This window comes from Theropithecus gelada, chromosome 7a (genome assembly GCF_003255815.1).
Source record: "Theropithecus gelada isolate Dixy chromosome 7a, Tgel_1.0, whole genome shotgun sequence".
Taxonomy (NCBI): Eukaryota; Metazoa; Chordata; class Mammalia; order Primates; family Cercopithecidae; genus Theropithecus; species Theropithecus gelada.
In genome coordinates, this window is record NC_037674.1 from 9,503,726 (window position 1) to 9,520,227 (window position 16,502).

The following is a 16,502-nucleotide window of genomic DNA, read 5'->3' on the forward strand; positions in this document are numbered from 1 at the left end:
ACAATCCAGGTTTCTCAGGCTACAGTGCAGTGGCACGATCTCGGCTCACTGCAGCCTTGAGCTTCTGGGCTCCAGTGATCCTCCCAGCTAAGCCTCCCAAGTAGCTGGGACTACAGATACAAGCCACCTCACCTGCCTAATTTTTATATTTTTTATAGAGACGGGGTTTCACCATGTTGCCCAGGCTCGTCTCAAACTCCCGGCCTCAAGTGATCTGCCTACCTTAGCCATCCAAAGCACTGGCATTACAAGTGTGAGCCACCATACCAGGCCTGGAAAATCTTACACTAGTTTTCTTTTCCTTGCAAAACAAAATTTGTGCAAAAACTTTAAAACTTTAATTTCAACTTGAAGCTCCATTTCCATAAATAACCTATTATTTTTAATGATCTTCTAATATTTTTAAAAATAACAAGCAAAGCTTTCTAGGGAACACTTCATCTTTCTCCTGAAGAATTCTAGCATGCATATACAGCAGCTGCCCTCACTGTACGCTGTGGAACACTGATTCTATTGGATGTTAACAAATGTACTAAGGAAAAAAACCCAAAAAACTGGTTCCTTACTCAAGTAGGTTGGGAAACAAAATTAAAGGAGATTCTTTACTGAACCATTTCTTGTTGTTTTCATGTTATACTAACAGCACTAAGACTCTCTTGGGTGTGTGTGCAGAATATAATATGTAGAATTTCTCAAATTTATCTAATCTTGGAACCATCCTCAGCCTAGTCCTGATGTATTCATTTTTTGGAACAGAGTTTCACAAATAATACTATGAGGATTCCTAAGATAAAGAAATAAATGATCCAGAGTACCCCACTGAGGCCAAAGCAACTTTTTCTTTTATTTTTTTTGAGACAGAGTCTTGCTCTGTCCCCCAGGCTAGAGTGCAGTGGCACAATCTTGGCTCACTGCAACCTCTGCCTCCTGGGTTCAAGCAATTATCTGCCTCAGCCTTCTGAGTAGCTGGGATTATAGATGCCTGCCACCATGCCCAGCTAATTTTTTGTATTTTTACTAGGGATGGGGTTTCACCATCTTGGCCAGGACCTCGTGATCCACCCGCCTCAGCCTCCCAAAGTGCTGGGATTACAGGCGTGAGCCACAGCACCTGGCCTAAAGCAACTTTAATTTAGGTTATAGTTTACACACTTTTATAGCAAGTAGGGGAGTATTTAAATAGAAAGAATATATGATTCAAATGACTAACAATGTTTTCAAAAGTCTTGATTTAAAACTTATTAAAGCAGGGCCAGGTGTGGGCTCATGCCTGTAATCCCAGCACTTTGGGAGACCAAGGCAGGAGGACTGCTTAAGCCCAGTTGTTGGAGACAAGCCTGGGCAACACAGTGAGACCCTCTCTCGAAAAAGTAATAAGTAAAAAAAAATTATTAAAATGTGGCCAGGCGCAGTGGCTCACGCCTTTAATCCCAGCACTTTGGGAGGCTGAGGCAGGTGGATCAAGAGGTCAGGAGTTCGAGATCAGCCTGGCCAATATGGTGACACCCCGTCTCTACTAAAAATACAAAGATTAGCCTGGTGTGGTGGCACGCACCTGTAGTCCCAGCTGCTTGGGAGGCTGAGGCAGAAGAATTGCTTGAACCTGGGAGGCGGAGGTTGCAGTGAGCCGAGATCGCGCCACTGCACTTTGCCTGGTGACAAAGTGAGACTCCATCTCAAAAAAAAAATTTTTTTTTAAATTAAAATGTAATAAGAAGGCCGGGTGTGGTGGCTCATGCCTGTAATCGTAGCACTTTAGGTGGCCGAGGTGGGCGGATCACCTGAGGCCAGGAGTTTGAGACTAGCCTGGCCAACATGGTGAAACCCCATCTCTACTAAAAACACAAAAATGAGCAGGGCGTGGTGGCGGACGCCTGTAATCCCAGCTACTCAGGAGGCTGAGACAGGAAAGTTGCTTGAACCTGGGAGGCGGAGGTTGCAGTGAGCCGAGATCGTGCCACTGCACTCCAGCCTGGGTAACAGAGTGAGTCTCTGTCTCGCACAAAAAAAGAAAAAAGTGTAATAAGATTATCTTGAAAAATAGACAAAATTGCATGAAAATCATTGCCCCAATACAAGGTATATCCGTTTTTATGTTTTATTTTGCATAAGTATAGTTACAGTACATTCACATCTTGGTGTTTGTTTACTTTCAATTTAATTTACTCACATTCGCTAAACATTTATTCCATACTTCTATGTTCTAGGCAACAGGCTCAAAGATAATATATAGCTTCTGACCTTAGGGGATTAGGGTAGCCTATAGAGGGGTAGAGATAAGTGCTTAGGGGACGTTAACAAACAAAATGCAACGTGGTAGTTAGGTCTTCCTACAATCAGATAGATACACATTTTACGATGGGCTGGAGAGGCAAAAGACTTCCATTTCTGCCTTGTTTAAGCGGTCTGCTATGAACACATGTTTTCAAAATCAGAAAACAAAGTGGAGGTGGCAATCTTCAGCCTCTCTACATCACTATCATCTTCAAGAGTCCCAACTGTTTAGTTGGCCAAGGAAGCCTTTTTCTTTTCTTTTTTTTTTCTTTTTTTTGAGACGGAGTCTCGCTCTGTCGCCCAGGCTGGAGTGCAGTGGCCGGATCTCAGCTCACTGCAAGCTCTGCCTCTGGGGTTCACGCCATTCTCTTGCCTCAGCCTCCCGAGCAGCTGGGGTTACAGGCACCCGCCACCATGCCCGGCTAATTTTTTGTATTTTGAGTAGAGACGGGGTTTCCCTGCGTTAGCCAGGATGGTCTCGATCCCCTGACCTTGTGATCCGCCCGCCTTGGCCTCCCAAAGTGCTGGGATTGCAGACGTGAGCCAACGCGCCCGGCCAAGGAAGCCTTTTTCAACTTTACCTCCCACAGCATCTCCTTCCCCCCAACTCCAGCCATATCAAATAACTTAGAGTCAAAGAAATACAAATTAAAAAATAATATAGTACCATTTCAAACTATTAAAAAAATTTTACACTGTGAAATGTAAATGGTGCCATTTTTCCTAGTGGGCATTTTAATTCTTTTTGTTGTTGTTTGCAGAGACAAAGTCTCGCTATGTTGCCCAGGCTGGTCTTGAACTCCTGAGCTAAAGCAATCCTCCTGCCTCAGCCTCCCAAAGTTCTGCGATGACAGGTGTGAGCCACCATGCCTGGCTCCTGGTGGGCATTTAAAATGAAAATTCTTTAAAAACATGCATTCTCTTTGATGCAGCAATTCCAATTTCACTTCTAGGACTATAACTTTAGGAAATAAAACATACAGATATGTTCACAGCAGCACTGGTTATAAAAGGAAGGAAAACAGGAAACAAATGTCCAATAATAGGCTAAATTATGAAAAAGGTATACAATTCAATACAAAACCCAATCACTTTAAAGAATGACATACATTATTTAATGACATGTCATTAAAAACACATCAGTGGTGTGATTTGGTAATGATGTGACACATCATTAAAAACACCACATATCCTAGCACTTTGGGAGGCCCAGGCAGGCGGATCACCTGAGGTCGGGAGTTCGAGACCAGCCTGACCAACATGGAGAAACCCCGTCTCTACTAAAAACACAAAATTAGCTGGGCGTGGTGGCGCATGCCTGTAATCCCTGCTACTTGGGAGGTTGAGGCAGGAGAATCGCTTGAACCCTGGAGGCGGAGGTTCCAGTGAGCTGAGATCGTGCCATTGCACTCCAGCCTGGGTAACAAGAGCAAAACTCCGTCTCAAACAAACAAACAAACCAAACACCACATATGTGGTGGGCACTAATCTCACAAGCCTTGAAAATGGGTAGATTATCCAACTTTTACATGAAGAGGCTGAAACACAATTGATTTAACTTGCCCAAGGTCATACAATTTTTAAGTGGCGAAACCAGGATTCAAAAGGAGGCCATCTGCTGGGTGCAGCGGCTCATGCCTGTAATCTGGACATTTTGGGAGGCCAAGGCAGGAGAATCACTTGAACCCAAGAGTTTGAGAGCAGCTTGGGTAACATAGCTAAACTGTCTCAAAAAAACAAAAACAAAAACAAAACAAACCAACAAAAAAACTGGGCGTGGTGGCGCGCCCTGTGGTCCTAGCTCCTCGGAACGCTCAGGTGGGAAGATCGTTTGAGCCCGGGAAGTCGAGGCTGCAGTGAGCCGTGATAGCGCCACGGCACTACAGCCTCAGCAACGGAGTGAAACCCTGTCTCAAAAAACAAAGCCAAAACAAACAAACAAACAAACAACAACAACAACAAACGCAGGCTATCTGAATACCGAGCCCATGTCCCTTTCCATGCCCACAATGTCGCCTTGCCTTTGTGCAGAATGTGGTTAAAACTGTTTACCTCGCAAGGTTACTGTGCAAGTGAAATAAAAGAAACACCGAGCTCCTGGGACACAGTGGACATTGAATACTCAGAAACTACTAAGGAACTCGCTCAAGGTCAAGCTAGGATTTAAATCCAGGATTTGAATCTTTTGTTCCAGGGAGCGCGTAGGAGGTTAAGAAGCTTTTCTTGGCTTCATTCCTTTTTTTCTTTCTTTTTTTTTTTTTTTTTTTTTGAGACGGAGTCTCACTCTGTAGCCCAGGCTGGCGTACAGTGGTGTGATCTCGGCTTACTGCAACCTCCGCCTCCCGGGTTCAAGCGATTCTCCTGCCTCAGCCTCCTAAGGAGCTGGGATTACAGGCGCCGCCACCACGCCCGGCTAATTTTTTTGTATTTTTAGTAGAGACGGGGTTTCACCATGTTAGCCAGGCTGGTGTCGAACTCCTGACCTCAGGTGATCCGCCCACCAATTCTTAACGCTGAGTCAGTAGGGACGTTCCTTCAGCCCCATGAAGTGCACCTCAGAGGTCAGGGAACATATAACAAGCACATTCAAAAAGGGAGCGCGCGGAAGCGGCTTTAGGAAGCACTAAGTCTTGCCTGCTTTTTTTTCCTCCCTGATTTTCTAAATCCAAACCGGGACTCTTCAATCCGCAACGCCGCCAATTTCCAGGGCGGAAATGACGTCTGTATTAACGCGCCGGAAGTGTATTTGCAGAGTGCGACAAAGCGGGGAACGCCGGTGGGCCTCTTGCGGAGTACGCTTTGGAGTGAGAAGCTTCGCGGCTGTAGCACGCAGCTGTTGCCATGACGGCCCAGGGGGGTCTGGTGGCTAACCGAGGCCGGCGCTTCAAGTGGGCCATTGAGCTAAGCGGGCCTGGAGGAGGCAGCCGGTGAGGCACCTGGGCAAGCTGTACATCTCTGTTCGTCCCAGAACTGCACCAGAGTAATGAGACCTGAGCCCTCAGGCATAACTTTGAAAAAGATGGGTGGCACACAGACATCACCTGGGGAGGTAGCGGCTTTCCTGCCGGGAAGGTTTCTGTGTTCAAAGAATGCTTACATCAGTCCTCCTGATAAGTCAAGGGACTGAGGAACGAACACACGAGGGGGCTTGGTCTAATCTGAGTAGGTGCATCTGAAGATCTTTATTCCTATGATTGGTAGATCAGGAAACGTGGGCTAAGAAGTGTCGGAGTTTGCAGCTTTAATTTCTTGGTTTGGTTTTTTAGGGGTCGAAGTGACCGGGGCAGTGGCCAGGGAGACTCTCTCTACCCAGTCGGTTACTTGGACAAGCAAGTGCCTGATACCAGCGTGCAAGAGACAGATCGGATCCTGGTGGAGAAGGTACAGAGGTATAGATGTTACCGTAGTCCTTGGGCCAGTCCTGACTTATTCACCCGTCCTCTTCTCCCAGGTGGAATTAACGTAGATAGCTCTTATCCTGAATATTTGGAAACTAAACTGCTTGAGACTGGTATTTTGGCATTTTATATATCACCTACAAAAGTGCTTAACAGTTTGAAAAATAAAAGATGTTTGGAACATAAGGTGTAAGAAAGTAGGTTGAAAACTATCTTTTGGTGGCAACATCTTCCAGTTGAAGTGATCTTTTTCTATTCTAGTTCCCTTACACCACACATCCAACTGTCAGGATATTCTGTTGACTTTCCTTACTACTTTTTGCTGTGTTCACCTCTCATCCCGATCCAAGCCACCATCCTTCATCTAGATTTCTGCAGTTGCCTGGCTAATTTTTGTATTTTTAGTTACAGACAGGGTATCACCATGTTTGCCAGGCTGGTCTTGAACTCCTGACCTCAGGTGATCCATCCGCCTGGGCCTCCCAAAGTGCTGGGATTACAAGCATGAGCCACCATGCTCTGCCCGGGGCTATTTATATTTCTTTCTAATTTCTGCTGTCATTTTGTTACATTTTTTCTAGGAACTTACCGATTTCCTAAAATTTCAAATGTATTGACATAAAGTTGTTCATAATAATGATCACTTCCATATATGCAAGATCTGTGATGTTCGTTTTTTCATTCCTGATGTTGAATATTTGTCTCCTCTCCTTTTCGGCTTACCAGTATTGATTTTTTAAAAGTTATTTTCATTTATTTTTACAGGTCACTGTACCCATCACCAGTATTGATTTTTATTAATCTTTTCAAAAATTCTTGGTTTTTTTTCTAGTTTCTTGAAATGGATGCTTACTTTATTTTTAGACTGCCATTACTTTTTTTCTTTTCTTTTGAGACAGTCTTGCTGTTGTCGCCCAGGCTGGAATGCAATGGCATGACCTTGACTCACTGCAACTTCTGACTCCCGGGTTCAAGCAATTCTCCTACCTCAGCCTCCCGAGTAGCTGGGATTACAGGCACCTGCCACCACGCCTAGCTAAATTTTTTTGTATTTTTAGTAGAGATGGGGTTTCACCACGTTGGCCAGGTTGGTCTGAAACTCCTGACCTCAGGTAATCCACCCACCTCGGCCTCCCAAAGTGCTGGGATTACAGGCGTGAGGCACCATGCCCAGCCAGATTGCCATTACTTTTAATGGCAAAAACCGCAATTACTTTTGCAGCAACCTAACAGTATTTAAGGTTATAAATTTCTCAGAGCTGTAGCTGTGTCCCACAAGTTTTAAAATGTGGTACTTTTGCTATCTTACAATTCTGTTTTCCATTATAATTTCTTCATGTATCATTGTTAATTCCCAAACATGAGATTTTCTACTTATAAAATTATTTCTAGTTTAATATCGTAGTCAAAGAATATGTTTTGTACAATTTGCATTCTTTGAGATTGACATTTTCTTCATAGCTCAGCGAGTGGTCAGTTTTTGTAAATATCTTATGCTTGAAAAGAGTGTGAACTCTGTAATTGTTGACTGCAGCATTACATGTCAGTTGGGTTTTGTTAATGTCATTCAAATCTTCTATGTCTTGATTTACCTGCTAATTCTATTATTTTTTTCTGGAACTAAATTAGTTCAATGGTTCCATTAGTTATTGACTGTGGTGTGCTAATCTCCCATTATGTGGATTTATCTATTTCTTCCGTTGTAGATAGGACATTGATAGATACAGAAGTACTAGGACAAAGGCAGGGAGATCTGTTTTCCAAAATCAGGAGAAAAAATGACATCTGGAAAACCTATAGGGAAAGGTACAACGGATGATGATGGTACTTTTATCTTTAGTAGAAGAGAGAGCCCTCCTGTGGCAACATGGAGAAGGGAAGAGGTCATAGAATTGAGGAGTCAGCTCAGTTAGAAGCAGAGAATTGGGAATTCTGTTCATGTCATTTAGCATCAGTGATATGGCAAATGTGGGACTAAGGGTGGTGATCAGAGGGTTAAAATTGTGTGTTTGTTTTAGCGCTGCTGGGACATCGCCTTGGGTCCCCTCAAACAGATTCCCATGAACCTCTTCATCATGTACATGGCAGGCAATACTATCTCCATCTTCCCTACTATGATGGTGTGTATGATGGCCTGGCGACCCATTCAGGCACTTATGGCCATTTCAGCCAGTAAGTATTCTTGAAACAATAACCCTTCCATAAGTTTGAAGAATTAAAGGCAGGCTGGGCGTGGTGGCTCACGCCTGTAGTCCCAGCACTTTGGGAGGCCAAGGTGGGTGGATCATCTGACGTCTGGAGTTCAAGACCAACCTGGCCAACATGATGAAACCTTGTCTGTACTAAAACTGCAAAAATTAGCAGGGCGTGGTGGCACACGCCTGTAATCCCAGCTGCTCGGGAGGCTGATACAGGAGAATCACTTGAACCTGGGAGGCGGAGGGTGCAGTGAGCTGAGATCACACCACTGCACTCCAGCCTGGGCGACAGAACAAGACTCCATCTCGAAAGAAAGAATTAAAGGCAAATTCTTAGGGACAGTTTTTGGCTAACGAGTATGTAGGGGAGTGGGGTAATGGTGGTGGCATGGAGGGGAATGTAGTGCTTACCATGGTTTTCTCTTTGCCTTTAATGGTCCTATTTGCTGTCTTACTATGGGTCTGTCTATATGAATTTAATATATGGTTGGCTTGATTCATATTGGGGGAAAGAGTTCTTTTTGTTTGACAACTTCTGTTACCCCAACAGCTTTCAAGATGTTAGAAAGTTCAAGCCAGAAGTTTCTTCAGGGTTTGGTCTATCTCATTGGGAACCTGATGGGTTTGGCGTTGGCTGTTTACAAGTGCCAGTCCATGGGACTGTTACCTACACATGCATCGGATTGGTTGGCCTTCATTGAGCCCCCTGAGGTAAGGCAAAAGAAAAGCTGAATTTTGGGTAGTTGTAGTGGACAGTGAATAGCTGACCTACTTGATGGTAGGGAATTAGAATTGGTATTAGAGTTTATTTCTTTTTTTTTTTTGGCCGGGGGGGCGGGGTGGAGTCTTGCTCTGTCACCCAGGCTGGAGTGCAGTGGCATGATCTCAGCAACCTCCGCCTCCTGGGTTCAAGCAATTCTCCTGCCTCAGCCTTCCAAGTGGCTGGGATTATAGGCGCCCGCCACCACGCCCAGCTAATTTTTATGTATCTTTTAGTAGAGATGGGGTTTTACCATGTTGGCCAGGCTGGTTTTGAACTCCTGACCTCAACTGATCTGCCTGCCTCGGCCTCCCAAAGTGCTAGGATGACAGGCGTGAGCCACTGTGCCTGGCCTAGGGTTTCTTAAAAAATAAGAGCCATTAGGAGTTTTTTAAAGTTATTTTTATTTTTTTGAGAGGGAGTCTCACTTTGTTGCCCAGGCTGGAGTACAGTGGCGCCATCTTGGCTCACTGCAGCCTCCGCCCCCTGGGTTCAAGCGATTCTCCTGCCTCAGCCTCCCGAGTAGCTGGAATTACAGGTGCCTGCCACTGTACCCGGCTAATTTTTGTATTTTTAGTAGAGATGGGGTTTCACCATGTTGGCCAGGCTGGTGTTGTGCTCCTGACCTCAGGTGATCCACCCACCTCGGCTTCCCAAAGTGCTGGGATTACAGGTGTGAGCCACCACGCCTGGCCAAGTTGTATTTTTGAAACAGGGTCCTGCTCTGTCACCCAGGCTGGAGTGCAGTCGTGTGATCGTAGCTAACTGCAGCCTTGACCTCCGGGCTCAAGCACTCAGCTTCTCAAGTAGGTGGGACCACAGGTTGCACCCCCGTGGCTCGCTAATTTTTGTATTTTTTGTAGAGACAGGGTTTCGCCATGTTGCCCAGGCTGGTCTTGAACTCCTGGGCTCAAGCGATCTGCCTGCCTTGGCCTTCCAAAGTGTTTAGCTAAGATTAGCTACTTCGGCTGGCCTGGAAGTTCTTTTTTAAGGATAGGCAAAATAGAGCTGTGGTTAAAGTATTAAGTAATTGATTCATTTTAACACTCATTTGCCTATTTATTCTTTCTTCTTTCAGAGAATGGAGTTCAGTGGTGGAGGACTGCTTTTGTGAACATGAGAAAGCAGCGCCTGGTCCCTATGTATTTGGGTCTTATTACATCGTTCTTTAAGCCCAGTGGCTCCTCAGCATACTCTTAATCACTTATGTTAAAAAGAACCAAAAGGCTCTTTTCTTCATGGTGGGGTGACAGGTCCTAGAAGGACAATGTGCATATTACTACAAACACAAAGAAACTATACCACAACCCATGACTGAAAATAATGTAGAAAACTTTATTTATGTTTCCAGTACAGAGCAAAACAACAAATAAAATCGTAACTATGTAAACGAGAATAATTGCTGCTAAATCAAAACTGTCGCAGCATCTCCTTTCAATAAATTAAATGGTTGAGAACAATGTGTAAAAAAAAGTTGCACAAGTTCCCTTAAATCTATTTTCCTTAATATTTCACTTCTATTTAAAACAAGCTGGGACATAAAAATTCTGTTGGAGACACTTGGGGAAGATGTGAGAAACTAATGCTGGATTCAGCTTATACATGATGAAAAGAAAAATAAACCAGACAAAAGGAGCACATAAATACGCATACAGTGTAACTGTTATTTTAATACCCACAATACGGGATTTTTGTTAGCATGTTTGGGGGAATAAGGATCGGTGGGATCCTTGGGGCCACAGGAATCTGAGGCAACGGAAGATATATAGAGATCTTCCCCCTGCCGAGAGGAACCTGGCACCTGTCAAGCAGATGCTGTCAGTTCAAACTTCAGCTTTTAAGATAGCTATTCAAGGCAGAAGGTCAGCGGGAGGATGTGTATTTCTAATCTGCCCTGGTAAAGTCATAGGTAAGACTCAAAAGTGGGATCTTACTCAAAAGGCAGGTATTTCCTGCCTTCTGTCTTGAAACAGCCCCTTCCCCTAAGGTGCATTCTCTCAAGTCTTCAGTATTGCTTTATTTGCAGTGATTTTTAAAAGAGATGAGAGACGTTGGAGACAACATAAGCAACACATATAGACATGAAATGCTCTAGACAGAGATGAATATAAATCTGGCCTGATAACCAGTTTTCCATGTAACAGTGATTTTGTGTTTCAGGGGCTGAAGTAGTGGTTATATTAATAGCCACTAATTCCCTTATCCCTTTAAAAGATTTTTACAGTTCTCTAGCCACAAACAGCACTTCTAAAACCAACTTTATTTTCTGCCCATAATTTGTTCTACATGGAAAAAAAAAATTACTTTGGCCAGGGGCGTGTGTAAATGTGGCAGAATTCCTAGGTAGGCTGACCTTTACAGTATGGGCCTTTAAGATACAGGATCCTGGTCAGGCGCGGTGGCTCACGCCTGCAATCCCAGCACTTTGGGAGGCCAAGGCAGGCAGATCACCTGAGGTTGGGAGTTCGAGACCAGCCTGACCAACATGGAGAAACCCCATCTCTACTGAAAATACAAAATTAGCCAGGCGTGGTAGCACATACCTGTAATCCCAACTACTCAGGAGGCTGAGGCAGGAGAATCGATTGAACCCAGGAGGCAGAGGTTATGGTGAGTCAAGATCGTGCCATTGCACTCAGCCTGGGCAACAAGAGCAAAAGTCTGTCTCGGGAAGGGAGGGAATTAAAAAAAGGTACTGGATCCTGCAGGACATGACTCACTACTGTTAAACTCAACTAAGCAATGGAGTGTTGCAGTGGGAGTTGTAAACAATGCTTCTACCATCTGTGGAAGGAACAGAAAAAACGACTTAAGATTCTATCTGCTTTGCCATCCTGAGTGGGCCTGGAGGTTGAAGAAAGCAGGAGCAAATCAAAATTACTCAATTTTTTTTTTTTTTTTTTGAGACCAAGTCTTGCTCTGTTGCCCGGGCTGGAGTGCAGTGGCGTAATCTCAGCTCACTGCAAGCTCCGCCTCCCGGGTTCATGCCATTCTCCTGCCTCAGCCTCCCAAGTAGTTGGGACTACAGGTGCCCGCCACCATGCCCAGCTAATTTTTTTGTATTTTTAGTAGAGACGGGGTTTCACTGTGTTAGCCAGGATGGTCTCGATCTCCTGACCTCGTGATCCAGCCGCCTCAGCCTCCCAAAGTTGCTGAGATTACAGGCGTGAGCCACCGCGCCCAGCCCAAAATTACTCAATTTCTTAAGCTATACTGAAGGGTTTTCTCTGTCCTTACAGGTCAAATGAATAATTTCTGACACCTAGATCAGCTTGCTCCATGTCCTATTGAGTAATCAAAGAACAGTGGCACTATTTGTGACTAATAAATTGAAATTCAAAAACAGCCATGAATACAGGCAAGAAAAGTTTCTCTAAATACCTATTCTGTAAAAGAAATGAAGATTTCACATACTTGAAAGTACTGCTCAGCCAACCACATAAGTAGTTTCCCTATGCTTGTGAGCCAGATGTTGTTTGATCAGTAAATTAGTGAATAAACAGCTAAGCTTACACAAGTATTTCCTTGGCACACTGAACTTTCTTTTTGCTTTTTCAGACGTATCAATCACTCTGTTACCCAGGCTGGCGTGCAGTGGTGCAATCCTGGCTCACGGCAACCTCCGCCTCCTGGGTTCAAACGATTCTCCTGCCTTAGCCTTCCGTGTTGCTGGGATCACAGGCATGCGCCACCATGCCCGGCTGATTTTTGTATTTTTCGTAGAGACAGGTTTTCACCATATTGGCCAGGCTGGTCTCGAACTCCTGACCTCAAGTGATTCACCTGCGTCGGCCTCCCAAAGTGCTGGGATTACAGGTGTGAGCCATGGCACCTGGCCTGAAGTTTCTGAAAACAAATACAAGGCTTGGCTTGGTTAATCTTAGTTCAGAGCCAAGTTTATATAGTCAGAATGAAAAATAAAATTGAAAGAAAAAGGGGAAAATGCTTATACTTGGCATTAAGTTGAATGCCTCAAGTCTTAACTACAGCTTTGTAGATGAGGCAAAAGATTTCTTAGTGGTAAAATTTCTTCAACAGGTCAATGCCAATGTGTATGCCATTTTAGCACAGTAGGTAAGGAGAGTAGCCGCTCAGTAACATTGGCACCAAGGAAAGAGTATGGCTCTAGAACTTCCAATTCTGCTGCTAGATATGCCCTTTAAAAGATGGCCCAGTGCTTTCAGGGAAGGATGTTTAGCCAGTTTTCCTAGTACTTGTTCCTTAAGATTTTTTGACCTGTGCTTAATAAGAGGGCATAAAAAAAGGCGCGGGGGTGGATGCAGTGGGGAGAAGAACCTATTGGTTAATGTGCACCATGACCTGCATTTCTTAGATAACAGCTTGTATGTTTTGTCCACGTTGCATAGAGAACCACAGACTATTTCAGTAAATGTTAATAGCTTCCTTTTGGAGTCCTCTTAGTTTGGCCATTTGAAAAGAACCTGAAAGAAATAATTTTTACCTTACCAAAAACAATTTTCATGGTAACACTGCCTGTGTTACAATGACAGAATGGGTTTTGAGTTAAGAGAAATAGTTGAAGTATACACTGACACAGTATGGATACTTAAATCTGGTATTTTGGGGGAATGTTTTCGAAGAAGTAGAGGCTACAGCCATGTTTCAAGTTGGTATCCTAATATAAAGTTAGAGCAGTGGGTATACTAAAGAAATATAGCTAAAAAATGTTTGCATCTTGGCTTGCCGAGGATAATAGGTCTAAATATACTTGACCATAAATTCTTTAGTAAGGTGAAGCTGTCTCTAGTTGTTTTATCCCCACGGTGTCATCATTGGACCATGACTTCTGAGATTCATCTTTAATGCTGAATATTTACTTGACTTGCTTTTTTTCTTCAGTTGAATTTCTGGTATCCCTTTCACCAATTCATTTATTGGCTCAGCTTGTTAATTCTATTTTGCCTTTGATTCCTCAGACGTGGCTCATAAGACTTGAACATTGTTCTGAGTTGAGGGAATATTTGCTTTTTCTGTAAGGACTGCAGATCAGATGGGAGCTCTTTTACACAGGTACTTGAGGCTCAGCTCATCAAGAGTTCAGTATGATGTGTACAGAACACAGGCTTCTAGTTGAGTAGGAGTGGTAGTAATGAGCTGGCACTTCCATGGAGGATGTAGGCCTTTTAAGAAAACAGGCCAAGCACAGTCATTCAGAGTAGGTTATGAATAAATGGTGATCACTTCACTGCCACCACCCCGGACAAGTAGGACTCGCTCTAGTCCCTCGGTAAGCACCTCTAGGAACTCCATGTCTTCAAAACTTGTCAAGGAGACAGGCAAAAGAAGAGCACAAACTTACAATCTGGCATCATCATAATGTGAGGTTATCCGATCATAGAGCTACAAAATTAGCTGCTTAATTATTATATATTCAGAAAAGTCTGAACTTTGAAATTAACCCTGTGCAGAAGTAACCAGGGATCCAGTCCTTTTGCATATATAATACAAGACTCCCATTTGTGTTAACTTTAAAAATGGGAAAACCTACAAGTGTTATTCTAAGTAAGATAAAAATGATGAAAGAAGAAAAAAAGCTACAATAGGGCAGCTAACAAGGTTCCTACAGAGAACCCAAGTAATTTCTAAGTGAAGCTGCTCAAGTCAGATTTTTCTGCCAGTTCGATTTGTCTTTTTCTTTTTAAACCTTTTTTTCTTTTTTTTTTTTTTTTGAGACAGAATTTCCTCTGTTGCCCAGGCTGGAGTGCAATGGTGCGATCTTGGCTCACTGCAACCTTCGCCTCCTGGTTCAAGTGATTCTCCTGCCTCAGCCTCCCAAGTGGCCGGGATTACATGGCACCCGCTACCACACCCAGCTAACTTTTGTATTTTTAGTAGAGACAGGGTTTCACCATGTTGGGCAGCTTGGTCTTGAACTCCTGACCTCAGGTGAGCCACCCGCCTCAGCCTCCCAAAGTGCTGGGACTACAGGCGTGAGCCACCACACCCGGCCTAAACCTCTTTTTCTTAATGGCACTGGTGGGAATAAACTAATTTATGTGTCAGTGCTGAAGGGTTTCCCTTATCCCCGGAGTCCTGCGATGAAGGTATGAGGAAGAATACCTATCTCTTTTCCCTCAGTTAAAGGAGGTTCTATCTCAGCTTCTCCCCTAACTCTATCCAAAAGAAAAAGGCTTTGCAAAGCAGGTAGAACCTAAAAAGGAGAAAGGATGTGGGTACGCTGTCTGTAGGATTGTCAGGAAGGGTTTTATACACTGAATATTCGATGTCATGTTGCAAATACACCACCTGAAACGTCTTTTAGAACTGAATTATATTTGCCCCAACTCCCCTAAAAGAGATTCGTCTTATAACTTTGTAAAAATCTTTGCCTAAGACTTTTAAGTCTTCCTTCCTTAAAGAGGGAAAGTGGGGCATAGACAATGACTTTTATTGTTACCTAGTTATCTCAGAAAGAGGATAAGGAGATCTTCCCTACTGGAAGCCCCACTCTTGGAAAGGATACAGTTTTCATCACCCTCAGGGTTTCGGGGTGGCCCTGGCATATTCAATAAAACCAGCTTTGCTTCATGGGACTTGTTAACTATAACCTCGTTGAGTTTCACTGCTGTATGCATCCGCCTCACATTGGACTGGTCCCTGAGTGGGAAGAAATAAAGGTTGTTAAGGTAAAAAGAAAACTAACTAAATAGTCAACGTTAAAAACTTGAGATCCAGAGCTTTTTCACTCGACTATGGGTCATCTGATAAAATGATTTCTTTTTTCTTTTTTTGAGAGGGAGTTCAGCTCATGTCACCCAGGCTGGAGTGCAATGGCGCAATCTCGGCTCACTGCAACCTCCGCCTCCCAGGTTCAAGCAATTTTCCTGCCTCAGCCTCCCGAGTAACTGGGATGACAGGCGCCCATCACCATGCCCGGCTAATTTTTTTTGTATTTTTAGTAGAGACAGGGTTTCACCATGCTGGACAGGCTGGTCTCGAACTCCTGACCTCAGATAATCCACCTGCCTCTGCCTCCCAAAGTGCTGGGATTACAGGCCTGAGCCACTGCGCCTGGCCTAAAATGATTTCTTTATAATACTAATGTCTGGGTTTTCTCATTCTCTGTTTGCTTATTTTATAGTAAGAACACAGTATGGAGGTGAACTATGGATAGAAGGGATGGTTAGCTTGTGTACCGTATTCATTGGGAGCCAGTATGAATAGGCAAACAATAATGAGGTGGTTAGATTCAGGGTTAAATGAACAGACTCCATCCTGTGTGTCCAGGCAGTCACATTTGTGCCACTGGTTAGGTTATTTTGTGATAAACTTGGGAATGGGAAAACTTACGGACGCATGTTAAGCAGGTCCTGGAATCCTTCCATTGACTTGGCTTTTTGTCCCCGGGATGCCATGTACTTATCTTTTGTCCAAGTCATGTGCACCTTCTCCTGATAGGTTTCTGTCTCTTCATCCTCATCAGAGCCAATGCTGGTCAATCGTAGCATTGAGTTTCGGTCTTTCACCAACTGTGCCTGAGGAAGAAGGTCCACCACAAGTTATTCTACCAAATTTTCTCTCATGCTTCATCTTTGGTTATTTTGAAGTAATAATGGGTTATAGTGGAATAACTGACAGTGAGAAGGAAAGAATTTGTCATCTTGTGAAAACAATATAGTATCATCCCTTTGTTTTTTTTTTTATTTTTTTGGGGGTTTGAGACGGAGTCTTGCTCTGTCACCCAGGCTGGAGTGCAGTGGCGCGATCTTGGCTCACGGCAACCTCCGCCTCCCGGGTTTAAGCAATTCTCTGCCTCAGCTTCCTGAATAGCTGGGATTACAGGCACGTGCCACCATGCCCGCCTAATTTTTGTACTTTAGTAGAGACGGGGTTGCACCATCTTGGCCAGGC

General features: G+C 44.0%; 2 protein-coding genes across 11 annotated transcripts in view; one reads left to right on the forward strand and one right to left on the reverse strand.

The window, feature by feature from the left end:
* The first annotated feature begins 4,997 nt into the window (after nt 1-4,997).
* Nucleotides 4,998-10,092, forward strand: EMC4 (ER membrane protein complex subunit 4). 4 transcript variants are annotated; one of them, XM_025389602.1, is made up of 5 exons: nt 4,998-5,201; nt 5,541-5,663; nt 7,691-7,844; nt 8,421-8,581; nt 9,709-10,092. In XM_025389602.1, exons 3-5 carry the CDS (start codon nt 7,733-7,735, stop codon nt 9,742-9,744), a joined length of 309 nt encoding a protein of 102 aa, XP_025245387.1. In that variant the 5' UTR covers nt 4,998-5,201; nt 5,541-5,663; nt 7,691-7,732; the 3' UTR covers nt 9,745-10,092. The 4 variants fall into 4 exon arrangements, with proteins under 4 accessions (XP_025245387.1, XP_025245385.1, XP_025245386.1 ...); XM_025389600.1 differs by having other exon boundaries at nt 5,541-5,655; XM_025389599.1 differs by having other exon boundaries at nt 5,004-5,201; nt 5,541-5,655; nt 8,421-8,586.
* The window catches only part of SLC12A6 (solute carrier family 12 member 6), a 106,408-nt gene continuing 99,851 nt past the window's right edge, over nt 9,946-16,502 (reverse strand). For all 7 annotated transcript variants that reach the window (XM_025389597.1, XM_025389593.1, XM_025389598.1 and 4 more), the window contains 3 exons: nt 15,942-16,126; nt 15,115-15,248; nt 9,946-13,903 (listed from right to left, as the gene is read on the reverse strand). In XM_025389597.1, coding sequence (XP_025245382.1) covers nt 13,812-13,903; nt 15,115-15,248; nt 15,942-16,126 — 411 coding nt within the window. In that variant the 3' untranslated portion in view covers nt 9,946-13,811. The remainder of the gene's footprint in view (nt 13,904-15,114; nt 15,249-15,941; nt 16,127-16,502) is intronic.

Coding starts and splice junctions, on each gene's coding strand:
- EMC4 (XM_025389599.1), top strand. CDS start 5,116: ATGACGGCCCAGGGGGGTCTGGTGGCTAACCGAGGCCGGCGCTTCAAG. Junction 5,656..7,690: donor ATCGGATCCTGGTGGAGAAG/GTACAGAGGTAT, acceptor TGTTTGTTTTAG/CGCTGCTGGGACATCGCCTT. Junction 8,587..9,708: donor ATTGAGCCCCCTGAGGTAAG/GCAAAAGAAAAG, acceptor TTCTTCTTTCAG/AGAATGGAGTTCAGTGGTGG.